The 13,679-nt window shown below is 44.5% G+C and overlaps 1 protein-coding gene across 4 annotated transcripts in view; it reads right to left on the bottom strand.

The window, feature by feature from the left end:
• Positions 1 to 13,679, bottom strand: part of DOCK6 (dedicator of cytokinesis 6) — a 111,300-nt gene that overhangs the window by 83,455 nt on the left and 14,166 nt on the right. For all 4 annotated transcript variants that reach the window (XM_081176018.1, XM_081176019.1, XM_081176020.1 and 1 more), the window contains exons 2-5: positions 6,172 to 6,262; positions 3,614 to 3,789; positions 2,572 to 2,640; positions 638 to 767 (exon numbers count right to left, since the gene is read on the bottom strand). In XM_081176018.1, the coding sequence (XP_081032144.1) occupies positions 638 to 767; positions 2,572 to 2,640; positions 3,614 to 3,789; positions 6,172 to 6,262 (466 nt within the window). The remainder of the gene's footprint in view (positions 1 to 637; positions 768 to 2,571; positions 2,641 to 3,613; positions 3,790 to 6,171; positions 6,263 to 13,679) is intronic.

Here is a 13,679-nt window from a genome sequence, read left to right as displayed (position 1 = left end):
TTCTCTGAAGGAATAACCCAAACACCATGAACTTTCTGCTTGTTTCTTTCACACAGAAAAGCTTCCAGAACCCTCCTGAATTAAGTAGAATAGGAAAATCTCTACACATCTGATCAATACTTTCTGCAGTAAGAAATGCAAAGTGACTCTCAGCAAAGGAAGGATGGATACAAAAACTTATGGAATATGCAGAAATGGTGAAGCTTACCAGAAGAATAAGAAATCAAACTTGTTATAACAGAATAGAAATGGTGTATTGAATATTTACAGATAAATTGTAAACAGATAAGAACACTGGCAGGATTATTGTAATAACCTCCAGTTTTATAAGAGTACATATTTAAAGTAGATGAATAAATGAGCAAATTAAGTTAATTTGGAACCGCAAAAAGAGGGGGAAGGAAGTCAAACTTTGAAATGTCAAAACGATTGTAAAATTAGTGAAATGAATAAACCTGAAAAGCGTAAAAAAATTTTAAAAAAGGAAAGGAAATGCAAACTAACAGAACTCCACCCCACCCCCCACCCCCAAAAAGATGGTATTTCATATTATATTGTGACTCTTTGCTCATGGGTCCCAGAGTACACAGAAGAGCTGCTCCAACATGCTAGATTTTACAAATCTGACTTGACTTACCGAATCCCCCTGGCTGCTCCGCTCTTCAGCTACTTCATCAAGTTCAAAGACTTGCCTAGGCAGCCCCTTCTGCCTCTCCCTTTGCCTCTCGGCCGTAATAGCATTGTACATGGTGCTCAGCCTTTGGTACCTGAACCAGGGCAGAAGAAACTGTGATGAAAATGCCTGCTGGGAACCTTTGCGACTTAAAATGCAGAGACTTTAAAAGACAATCACATCAATCTCTACAAAGGTGTCATTCACCTTGCTATGAATATTTCAGGTACGCAAAAAGGATAATTTAATCTCAGAGATCTCCAAAAAAGGGGTGGCTTCTTCCCTTTATACAATGCACCCAATGTGTTTCAGCCCAAAATGCCTCTGCCAAGGGCTTCTCTAAAAAGATCATACAATATTCATTAAACAATTGTCCAGTCACAAAATAAAAATGGTTTAAAAACTGAGAATGTATTATATTAAAAATTCTTGCAAGTCAGATATACGATGAAAAACTTGTGTTAAACTGGAAGCAGCCATAACAAAAAGAAAAAGAAAAACCTAATACAAAAGACCAGCTTTATTTCTTACCAAACCAAGCTCAAAAGTTTGTGTTGTTAAAAGAAACTGATAGGGCAAAAAAGCTTGTAGGAGGACCACCTCAACCTGTGCATTTAAATACTTTATGCCAAACACAGGTGTCTTAACTTCACTAACAAGGAGAGATTCGTTTCTCTTTTTTGTATGTAAATTTTGGGTGCTTCCTGATTTTTTGTATGAATACTTCTGGGCAACACAGTTTATTGTAGGGTGTCTCATTGGGGTTCCTCCATTGCAATAAAGCTAGGGGAAGTTTCCAGCACAATTTGGTTGAGTGAGTGGGGGTGGAAAAGACAGAATAGCAGCACCAGAAAGGCAGGAAGAAGGAAAACCAAAAATTGGAAGGGAGGGAAATTGTGATATTATCAAGACGGCCTGTATGTCCTTTGTGGAACAGTCTAAATGTAAAAGTAAGCCGTTTTGGAACTGCTGCCCTAAACTGCTTTGAGAACTTTGCTGAAAAATTATATGTGGGTATTTCATAGCCAGAGGCTACTGTTTGCGCAGAATGCTGCAGCACAATTGCAGACAGAAGTGAGGACTTGTCAGCATATAACTCAAAGCTCTGCACTGGTTGCCAATCAGCTACCAGGTCAGGTTCAAGGTGTTGCTCTTAGGCTCTTAGGTGTTGCTCTTGGCCACGACTGGACCTAATGGTCAGGGGTCCCTTTACCTTTACCCAGATGCTTAGAAAGGTTGGTGTGAAGTTTAATCTGCTTTAGTATTTAATATTTAGTTTTAGTATTTTACTATTTTGTATCTACTCACTGGGTTTACCTGGTTAGGAAGGCAAGTCATCAATCACAGGCTGCAAGGCTGCAATCCAGAACATATACTATGGTTCATCTGAATGAAGCAACTTTTCCACCACTACGGAATGACCGCTGAAGCAATAATTATGCAGTAATTGAAAGGACTTGGGCGACTAGGGCTCTGGCTATCAAATGGCCAATTATAAGCAGATACAATTATTACACTACAAGGATTTACTCCAACGCAATCTTAAGGAAGTTCCATAGAAAGTTAGGAATTTCCCTCCAACTGCTCTAGCCCTTCCACTGACACTTCAGAGGGCTGGAGGATGAGTGAATAACAGCTTGTGGGAAGGTGCATGTCACGGCTAGTCCAGGTGGAAGTAAGAGGAGTCTAATACTGTAAGTTCCTTTAGTTAGAATAATGTTTGTTTAAAATGTTTTTTCAGTTTGAAACGCAGCACTCCCCTACCAAAGGTTCCTTCTGTTAGGTCCATATTTAATCCACATCCAAAAAGATTAAGCACTGTCAGCAAATTTCACCACCGCCACAATAACAAAGAATCAGTCTTTGCTATCCTTTCTCAAATAAGAGGTGCAACCTACTTTCTTTGGACCATGACCCAGTCTTCTGTGTAGACTTGTACAGCATCTCGCACACGAGCATCCTGCTTCCTGGAGAAGAATGAAAGAGGAAGAAAAGCAGGCTAGTAAAAATGTCGACAGGTTGGTGACATCCAAAGACCTATCTGCAAGGAGAGATAAGGATCAAATTTCTCTCCAGATGTTTTGCTTCCACGCCTTTATTAAACAACAGATAATACCTTCTGGATATTCTTTTTTCTCACATAGAAACAAATTAAAAATGTGGCCCTTGAAAACTACTATCCTTAGTGCTTGGTAAACACTACAATAAGAGCCTCCTTGTGCTTTGACTCTGAGCCTACAGGTGTTCCTGGGTTTTAGCAGCAGTCAAGAGTGGGCTCCCCCCCCCTTCTATTTGAAAAGCTGGTTATTCCTTCCTACGAGCATGGTGAACTGGATAGTTTTTGTGATGATTTCTGCATCTTAGTGCCATGATGAATAGTGCACTGATGTCTATTTTCCCTGCTAATATGTTATTTCCTCTGTGGGATTATCAAAAAGGCAGAATTGTGAAAACCCTTCAGAATTTTTATCCACACATCTTAGGGGAAAGACCTGTAAGCAGAACCCACCCGGGGTTTATCTTGTAAAATCCCAGATAACTTTCAATATTGACCTACACCTCTTCACACTTAAGTCTCCTTTGGGAATTAAATGGATGCCTTCCCAAAAGCTTTATGCAGATGTCAAAAGTCAGTTATATTGCCATTTAAATCAGTCTTCCAAAGCGGCATTCAGCCACACTGAAATTGTTAACGTGAAGATTAAAAAATAGTCTTTGCCTACCACATTTTCGCTGGTCAATACTGCAGAACTAGCAAGTTCTAATGCAGAAAACTGCCAGCAAATTGCCAAGTACTTTTTCCTTGGCAACTCTTACATATGACTGTCCTGAAGTGAAGGGGGCTCTGCAGTGAAAGGCTGCAGGAGTAAATGGAAGCAGAGGTGCTTATCACAAGTATCGGAAGAACCACAATCCACAATTAATAACCCCACCACTTACTCATCTTCAGGGATGCCAGGTTCCAGTGTTCGACAGTCCCGTGTTTGGTGAATCACCTCTAGGTCATCCGTGGGAAACTCAACCAGATCACGAAGTGGACCGGGCTCAGCATCTGGCACATGGCTGTCAAGGTACTCCTCAAAGTCTACGGGCTCCACCACTTCTGTCAGAGGCACCTTAGAGAAGAAGGTCAAGGAGTGGGGTAAGGAAGAGGAACCTACAAGTCAGAAAGTCTTCAGCACTCAATCAGAGCAAATGGCCATTTGGGGTTTCTCCAGATTGATGTTTGCTCTGATTTAGAGCCAAACAAAGAGTTTTCCCTATCCAGGAGATATGCCTCCTCCTCTTTTTGGCTACATGCCTGACTGGGTGGAGGTCGTGAAATTAAGTACAAATAAGCAGCTACAGCAATATTTTTTAAAAAAACAAACAAACACAATTGTATAAGTTGTGTCTTTGCTTTCAATATGTATTGCATTGTTTTATGCACTGTGACTTGCTATTACTTTTTATTGATTACAGTTCAGAACAGTGTTTCCCAAAGTGGGCGGATCACCATTTGCTTTGATTTTTCACTAAACAGCGGTTTTTCCCTCGAAAGCGAGAGTCAAGCAGAAAACTGCTGGGGGTCCCTCCTTTCTAGGCACGGGACAAGCAGGAGTGTGGACAAGCTTTCACTTGCTGAAGTTGTCTGGTGTGCCTGAATCACTCCTAGCTGTAGCACATCGTAACAAGGATGAGAAGGATTTGTCCCAAGGCCCGAGTCTGGTATTCTCCATTTTATAGAATGGGAAATGGATGAACACCTCCCCGTGAATCCATGATTCCAACATGTTTCAGGTAAATGCCCACTACTGCCACCAAGTTAGACTATGAAAGCTAAGAAAAAAAGTGTGTGAATTCCCCCACCCCATCTTTTCCCCTCAGTCCAATAGAGGAGTCAGAGAAATACAGAGGTTTGGGGGCATTTGTTAGTCCTTCACAGAAGCTTCTGACAGAGGCGCCTCCCTTCATCTTGAAGGACAACAACAGGCCTGAGGGAGTTGCAGTCCTTCCAAGATGAGAATGCAGAAACCAAGGTGAGGAAGACTGCAGGAGCTCATCTTTAAGACTAGTAAATTTATTCCAGTTCCCACCACAATGCCCAACTAACCAGCACAAAAGTCATCTGAGCCGCCACAGCACATAGCTCTGCTCTTAAATTATTACAATTACAACATAGTCTAAGTGACTTTGTTGAGCACTATTGTTCAGAGAGGAGCAAGAAGAAACAGGTGCTATGGGGAGGAGAAGAAAGACCCCTTCGTTTCCTCAAGGCACAATTAACACTGCATGTCACAGGCCACTTGGAAACTGTCCAAATGCAAGCATTTGTTCTTATGACAAATGGCAAAAGCTAAATTTTCTCTCCCTCCCATCTCCACCAACTGTCTTGCTGTTGTTGAGCAAGGCAGAGAGCCTACTGAGAGGCTAGGCTCTCTTCTGACAGCTTCTCAGTGAAAACCAGGGAGGAATCCCCTGAAAGAGTAACGAGGCTAAATGACAGAGAGACCTGCAAGAAGAGAAGAATGGGGAGAGGACACAAGCACAGAGGTCTGGGAGACTAAAACTATTTTCAAAGACACCCAGCCAAACCCCACCCAAAAGTTTCCAGTTTCAAACCCCTTCACACCTGGGAAATTGAAATCCACCTTGTCCTCACCCAATAGCTGCTTTAGGAAACACTACATAAAGGAAGCCCAGGAGTTTTGAGAAGGCCACAGATGTTTGTTTGTTTGTTTGTTTTAAAGCTGAAACTCCAGAAAATACAGCATAGTCTCTGCAGCTGTTCTGGTCCTTATTCCACCCAGGAAGAACAAATAAAATACAGCCGATGTCAGAGATTGGGACTCTACTATTTGGATTGGGACTGGAAGTGGACTAGAGGAATAAGGCAACTAATTCATATGTAACCATGGTTCCCCCAATATGCTTCTTGCAGAAATGAAAGGAGATATTAGTGGTTCTTATGCTTCTTCCAATTTTCCATCTCAGAAGAGGCCTCAGGTAGGTCTATAGTGACAGTAAGCCAAAAGGAAATCCTGTCTCCCATGAGCAAATAGTGGAAGTCAGCAACCCATTGGCAAAGGGTAGCAATTGGCTAAGAAAGGGAAAGATTTAGGACAGAAACGCAGCACATAGTCAAACTATGGAACTCACTCTCTGAGAAGGCAGAAGTGGCCACCAACATGGATGGCTTAAAAAAATTAGAGAAGTTCATTAGGAATATTTAAATATCGATATCATTTAATTAAGTTGTTGTTTTTCTAAAAAAACAAACCCAATTCTAACTAAGAGTACTTCCTAAAGCACGAGCAAAATGGTTGTCCCTGCTATATGTTGGATTACTAGCAATTTCTAAAATGCCCTGGAAATGGGCAGTTTCCCAATTATGGTTGTCTCATATTGCCTATTTTCTTCGGGTGAACAGATTTTCTTCCCTGTCTTATTAGCCAGAAGCTGCAGTGTTTTCTGCCAGATCTCCACCCCTGACCATGACATACTACTGAATAACTCACCGACTGTGGGGGGCCACCCCGCTTCTTGGAAAGCTGAGGGGAGTTGCCATATTCTCGGGACACCTGCTTCCTTACTTCAGCTGCCACCGTCCTGTAGGGGAGGAAGAAAACAATAAAACATCCACTTTTCTGGGCCTCAAAAAGCTATCCAGAGAGGTATGCCGCACTGTGTCCCTGGAGAGAGTCTGGCAAAAACGGGAGCAGAATTTCTGCCCACCCACATTAGACTTCCCTAAGAAAGCATTCACTCCAAAAGCTGCCGAGCACAAGCAGCTTTTACTGCTATTGTCTGAAAACCAACTTTTAAGAACACCCCAGGTGCAATTACTATACAGAAGAGTCTAACACAAATATAATAATAAGCAACCTCAGCAACTCATGAAGCACAATCTCTGCAGCAAGAAAATTAGTGTCATTTCATCAGCTCCTTCCAGGTCTTCTCTGCCACTGGCAGGAATCTTTACCACCACAAATACATAACATAACAACTTACTGAACTATCAGGCAGAGGCCAGAAAGGCAGGGAGCAGGGGAAGGCTTGGTTTTGAAAAACCAAAAGCATTTACCATAATCTGAAAGGGCAGGGGGAGTTACGTTGTATCTTGCAATGTAAGAAATTCTTAAGATAGCCATCAAGCAGAAAACATTTCTCATAAGGAATACTAAAAGAAAATGGGGAGCAAGTTTTATGAGCATGAACCAAGAAGTCTTGAAAGTCCTGTTTGATCCACGGCCAAACCATTGGTTATGTGAATCACATGGTTTGCCCTTAAGTGCACAATGTTTATTTCACAAATAGAAGGTGCAGAGACCTGATCAGGATGGCGATGATGGTGTGGAGATAGGACTTTTCCCTCCCACTGCAACCTGACTATTAGCCTGGGAGGGGGAAGCTCCCACCGAAACTATATTTTTCCCATATTGCTGAGGAAGACCCACTGATTTATTGTGTTTAATCTTACAAATCACTTTGTGTATCCATGAACAGAAAAGCAGGGTAAAAATAGTAATCAGGATGATCCAGCGACTCCAAGCCTTCATCAAGCAAACTCCTCTTGGACAAAGGCTGAAGTTTTATGCACACTCAGTCTCAAAAAACAGTCCTATTAAAATCAGTGCATAGGATTGTGCAGGCCTGCATAAAGACCACAAAGAAGCTACAGCTCTCCGGACTCAACAATCAGCGCCCACTGGCCACCAAATTACGTGCTGTCAGATACCTGTTAAGTATCTAAATCCAGCTGCAAATTCTATATACTTTTATTTCTTATGTTCCAAAATGGAACTCAGGGTTGTAATGATTTATTTAATACAGCAGATGTGACGAGCCAAGCTACAGAACTCCGACTCTGAGGCAGATTCAATTTGGCTTTGACGCAGCCCAGTGAAAAATCAGTGCTGGACCCTGTAGAAATCCGCTGGAAACTACTTAAAGGGAACACTTTCAGTACCCTCTGGCTTCAGGCACAACACTAAAGGCAATAGATAACTGGGAGGTATCATGATGTGCCAGGCACAAACGGGCAGTACAAGCAAGATGGAAAAAGACAAGGGGACTCCTTTTCTCTGCCTTTCAAAGTAGTTCTACAATTATGAAACTGTCGTGCAAGATTGGTGGACGTTGTTCTTCCATGAGTTCAGAAAGCCAGCTGTAAGACAAGAGACAGAGAACTCTTAGAGTCCAAGTGCCTTGTTACTGGAGGGTTTCAGAAAGAAACTCACATCGCGGAGACTACCTCCGCAAGGTTTAGCTCAGCTCGGAAAGTGAGCAAATGCTGCACCTTTGGAAAAGCACCCAGTCTGCTAACTTTACTGCATGTTTAAATTGCAGCTCATCATTCAACCACTTGAACTACTTTGGGAGGTTCTCTGATCTGACCTCTGTGTCCTCCGACCCATCCCCACCTTCTTAAAGGAGATCGGCTCATCACAGAGGCTAAGTCAGTGTGTGGAAGTACAGTCGTACCTTGGTTCTTGAACGCCTTGGTACTTGTATGTTTTGGCTCCAAAATGCCAAAAACCCGGAAGTAAGTGTTCCAGTTTGCAAACATTTTTCGGAAGCTGAGTGTCTGATGCAGCTTCCGTTTGACTGCAGGAAGCCTTGGTTTTCGAATGGTTTCGGGAGTCAAACAGACTCCCGGAACGGATTACCATAGATTCAAGAACCAGGGTACAACTGTACAAAGAAACCTATTCAGCATCTAGCAGCAGCTCTGTGTAAGAGGGAGGGAAAGAGAAGAGTACCTACCATCATTCCTGTCTTCTTTATTAATTTAGTCTTTTCTGGAGGCTCCTGCATAGCCCCATTTTATGTTGCACATGGCGTGGGAGCCAAGAAACCATGCCCAATAACCTTTGCGGCCCTGGTTCTCACATTACCTCAGTGGTACAGGATGAAGCCACAATGCAGTAGCTCCCATACCACTTGTGTAACATAGGATAGAGCCACAGGTGCACCATTAAGGGTTTGATAGGAGGCTGGAGCGATCTCAACCTAAGTCTTTAAATTGTTCACTCTGCTGGATAAAATTGTGGGCACCCAGCTCCACACCAACAAGACAGGCTTCTTAACCAATTGAAGTCTGAAAACAAAGCAAATCTGGGCACTATTTTAAGGCAGGGTGTGCTTTCCTTTATCAAGACAAATTTCTCAGGGCAGAATTTACACAGACTGAGGGCATATATAGGAGACAGACTTGATTGCCTTTTTTTATTATTTATTAAGCCATGACATTTGTTGGATCCTTAACACAACAAAGTTTATCTCCCCTTTAATGGCCTACTAATAATCCAGCCCCATGTTCTGCCCCAGTTCCAAGTGGTTCCAATTATTCTTACATGGCATAATACAAATTAAGAGGCAGACAAGCTAGTAATCGTGAGCAAATCATGGGCTTTCTGTGCCATCTGTGCAGGCCTGGACTGGGAGAAAAGCTAGTGACCACATATAATCTCAGCAGCTTGCTATGGCTTTTTTTTTTTCTTTAAAGGAATATTCCCTATGGTAAAGCTGCACAAGATGAAAACCCCGTGCATGGTCTGCATCTTCTCTCTCTCCCCTCCCCATTCAAAGGGCTTCCAGGGGTGGGACAGATTGCTCTTGCCAGGGGTCTGAACCAATTGCTTACAGAGGGCTCCCATCCTCCTCCCTCCATCACTGTATCCGTTTTGGCCTTTTTGCCCAACAGCCCTACCTTCTCTTCCTCTAGACTCCCCACACCCAGGTAAAATTAAGCCAATGGCTACAATCTCAAAAGACTTGAGTTCCAGCTTCTGAAATCCACACTTCAGATCCATGGCTTCCTGGATACTTTTATTTTTAAATGCATCACACAAAATGCCTGCATGAATGACAGTCTTAAGACCATCTGAGCATTAGGAAAGGGGTGGGATATACATTTGACAACAATTGGTGTGGGATGGATTCTCAGTGAGTGAAATAATGGAACAGAGACAGTAAAGACTGTGCAAATTCAAACAAAACAAGGACATCTGAAGAGCTTAACCGGTTTATTGTGGGATCTGTGTTTGTAAACAGAGTGAGAAAGGGCAGAGAATACATACCACTCCATATTCTAGGAAGGCACGCCTTGGGAAACTTGTTCTTAGATCAACAGCAGGAACTGCTTCTCCTCTCCACCACACTCACCATCCCCAGCTAGCATATATTTGCCTCCAAGCAGGCTACTTAAAAAACAGGCAGATGTACCACTAAATCCCCTAACAAGATCAAAGGGCATTTGGAGAAGAAGGGAGAGGAAGCAGGAGGTTGTAAATAAACTGTAATTAAGAGAGAACTTTGCAGCCTGGAAGGAAACAGGCAAGGCCTTAGGTTCTTGGGGACTGGTCCAGGAAACTACCTCACCCTTTCCTTTAGATAAGGAAGTTGCTTTATCAGTGAATCCATGCAGAACAATGCACACAGTTTCCGAGCAGAACAAAAACACCGCAAAGTCACATCACAGACTGGGAATGGTCCAAAAGGCAACCAAGTATAACTGCTTGCTTCATGGAAAGACCCGCACAGTTCCACATCAAACCAGATCACACAGAGTGCCTGAAGTAATAACATCTCTGAATAATATCCACTGTTTCTTATCCCGCATATACTCCAAAGAGCTTGGAGTGGCACTTTAGCTTTGCAACAAACCTATGAGGCAGTTTAGCAATTGGGCACGTAAGTTCTCAGAGTGCTGTAAAATCTGAACACGGAACAATTGTTCTAAGTTTTATGAGTGTGCAGGCAACTCTGATGGTGCTAGGAGGGCTGTCCCTTTAACAGACCAAAGGACCTAGGGATTTGGACAGCCAAAGCAACCCAGGGTTCATGAGCGAAGACAGAAGGTCACTATGCACATGAAGATTTCATTAGAGATCTTTTCCCAAGACCTCCCTGGCCCCCAAAGACATGTTTCTAACATTCATGACAACTACAGCTCGAAACAAGCTCAAAGCAGAGACTAAGTAAACCTTCCAGTGGCAGCAGGTTCTCTCTCTTCACTGCTTGGCACAACCCTTGAGCAGATTTCCCCCAATAATCCTCTCACATTACCTGATCAGGAAGTTACGGCTAATTGGCACATTTTCCCTAGAACCCCGAATTTATAGTTTCCAATTGCAGGGCTGAGGATTCTTTTTTATTTTCCTTTTTCCTGTTCAGAACTTAATATGTGTTCAAAACAAAACAAGAATCCTGGTCTACAGGTCCCAGAGATTAACTCTCCACTGCTAAAGTGAAGGCATTACTACTACATGTTACAGACATATATAACAGAACTCTGACAGCTGCTTCTATTAGGGGAAAGCACTATCAGGATGGGGTGATGTGGAGCACAGAAGCACCCGTCATTTCCCCCCATTCCCCCCGCAAGGTTCAAGATGAATGTTTACTATCAAAAGCAACCATCTAGAATCTCATGGAAGCAGGGCTCAGGGCCAAACTAGATAAGATTTTTCAATTTAATGAGAATGGATTTTTAAAAATGCATGTTGCAACAGCAAGGAGAGTGGAACAAACAATGAGAAGAAATTTAACATCGTCCTTCCCTGCCACAGTCCTGAGGAAAAGCCTTCTTCTGAAGTTAATGTTTTCTTCCTTCAGCAATCTCTTCAGGAACACATGGAGGAAATGTTTACATTCCTCCCATGCACCTGCTGTAATCCTGATAACTATATCTCACACACAGAGACGCACTAAAGCTGATAATATTTGCATTAAATAAATAAAAAAGCCTGCACTTAAAACACACAGAGTCATTTAATATCATATAATTTCTAGTTTGACCCCCAGGGAGAGTAACTGCAGTGGGAAAAAACAGCAAGCAGGGAAAGGGTTAAGCACCACCCACTCACCATCACTTTTCCACTCTAAATACCCCTTTCCCAATACTGGTTTTTTCCCCTAACTGCAGTTGCTGGCTGGGTTACCCATGCTTGTAAGTAACGTGTAGCTCTACCCTGAATCAGTTCCTGCTGATTTAACTGCTATGCTCCCCAACCCAAATGGCCTAGAAGAAAAGATTAGAGGCCATAGGGGTCAAGGTCTGTTCAGCCCCCACCCATAAAATATTTGAGGGGGCTGGGCTCCCACAAAGTTGATGGGCATTGCCATTCAAATGGCATGCAAGCGCTGCATCTTGTGACTGATTATGTGGGTTGGGGCTTACCTGGGCCCCGCCAATATTTTATTCAAGTTGCCCCCCCCCATTGGGGCAGAAGCCCAACAGTTTAGGGGGCTTGTTTTTGTTTTCTGAGATGGGAGACTAACCAAAGCCACAAGCCATCAATTATTCCTTGCTTGTGCTGTAGCCTGCCAAGCTGAATAAAACAAAGTATTTTCCAAAGTGATACCTCCGCCATGCCTTTGTGTGCTCTAGAGAACTGAGCCAAACAATCTGATGCCTCGTTCATTTCTTCTGCACACACTGGCCTCCCAGAAGGAAAAAGGTACCACACTCACTGGTTTGACAGTAGGACTTCCCATCATCAATGCTACTTTGGATTACATTAACGCAAAAGTACCATTATCAAGAAGAACATTATCTGAAGATGTCACTGGACAATTTTTTTTTTTATAATTATCAAGAACAGGGGGAGAATATAGACTCCTCAGCCTTCTCCTTGAAACTATTATTGAGAAACTCCACCCACCCACCCTCAGGAAAGGACTATATAAGGATATAGATGATATAGCTAAAGGACAGGAAAGAAGCAAGCCAAAAGAACCTCTGGTTTTTAAAGTCTTGGTTTCCAAGTCCATTCCACACAAGAAGATGTTTCAAAGTTCTCTCAACTTTGTCATACAGTGGTACCTCGCAAGACGAATGCCTCGCAAGACGAAAAACGCGCAAGACGAAAGAGTTTTCCGTTTTTTGAGTCGTTTTTTGAGTGAGTGCTTGTGGGCCCTGCTTTTGCCACTTACCATCTGGCTTGGGGCGGGGCCTGGGGCCTCACAAGGACTGCGTGCTGCTTGCTGCCTGCTGCCCAGGAGGACTCCCCTGAGTGAGTGCTTGAGGGCCCTGCTCTTGCCACTTACCATCTGGCCTGGGGCGGGGCCTGGGGCCTCACAAGGACTGCGTGCTGCTTGCGGCCTGCTGCCCAGGAAGACTCCCTGAGTGAGTGCTTGAGGGCCCTGCTCTTGCCACTTACCATCTGGCCTGGGGCGGGGCCTGGGGCCTCACAAGGACTGCGTGCTGCTTGCTGCCTGCTGCCCAGGAAGACTCCCTGAGTGAGTGCTTGTGGGCCCTGCTTTTGCCACTTACCATCTGGCTTGGGGCGGGGCCTGGGGCCTCATAAGGACTGTGTGCTGCTTGCGGCCTGCTGCCCAGGAAGACTCCCTGAGTGAGTGCTTGTGGGCCCTGCTTTTGCCACTTACCATCTGGCTTGGGGCGGGGCCTGGGGCCTCATAAGGACTGCGTGCTGCTTGCTGCCTGCTGCCCAGGAGGACTCCCCTGAGTGAGTGCTTGAGGGCCCTGCTCTTGCCACTTACCATCTGGCCTGGGGCGGGGCCTGGGGCCTCATAAGGACTGCGTGCTGCTTGCGGCCTGCTGCCCAGGAAGACTCCCTGAGTGAGTGCTTGTGGGCCCTGCTCTTGCCACTTACCATCTGGCTTGGGGCGGGGCCTGGGGCCTCATAAGGACTGCGTGCTGCTTGCGGCCTGCTGCCCAGGAAGACTCCCTGAGTGAGTGCTTGTGGGCCCTGCTCTTGCCACTTACCATCTGGCTTGGGGCGGGGCCTGGGGCCTCATAAGGACTGCGTGCTGCTTGCGGCCTGCTGCCCAGGAAGACTCCCTGAGTGAGTGCTTGTGGGCCCTGCTTTTGCCACTTACCATCTGGCCTGGGGCGGGGCCTGAAACCTCACAAGGACTGCGTGCTGCTTGCGGCCTGCTGCCCAGGAAGACTCCCTGAGTGAGTGCTTGTGGGCCCTGCTTTTGCCACTTACCATCTGGCTTGGGGCGGGGCCTGGGGCCTCATAAGGACTGTGTGCTGCTTGCGGCCTGCTGCCCAGGA

This window comes from Podarcis bocagei, assembly GCF_964188305.1.
Source record: "Podarcis bocagei genome assembly, chromosome: 17".
Classification (NCBI taxonomy): Eukaryota; Metazoa; Chordata; class Lepidosauria; order Squamata; family Lacertidae; genus Podarcis; species Podarcis bocagei.
The sequence above is the reverse complement of the archived record's forward strand: the minus strand, read 5'-3'. Positions and strand labels throughout refer to the sequence as shown.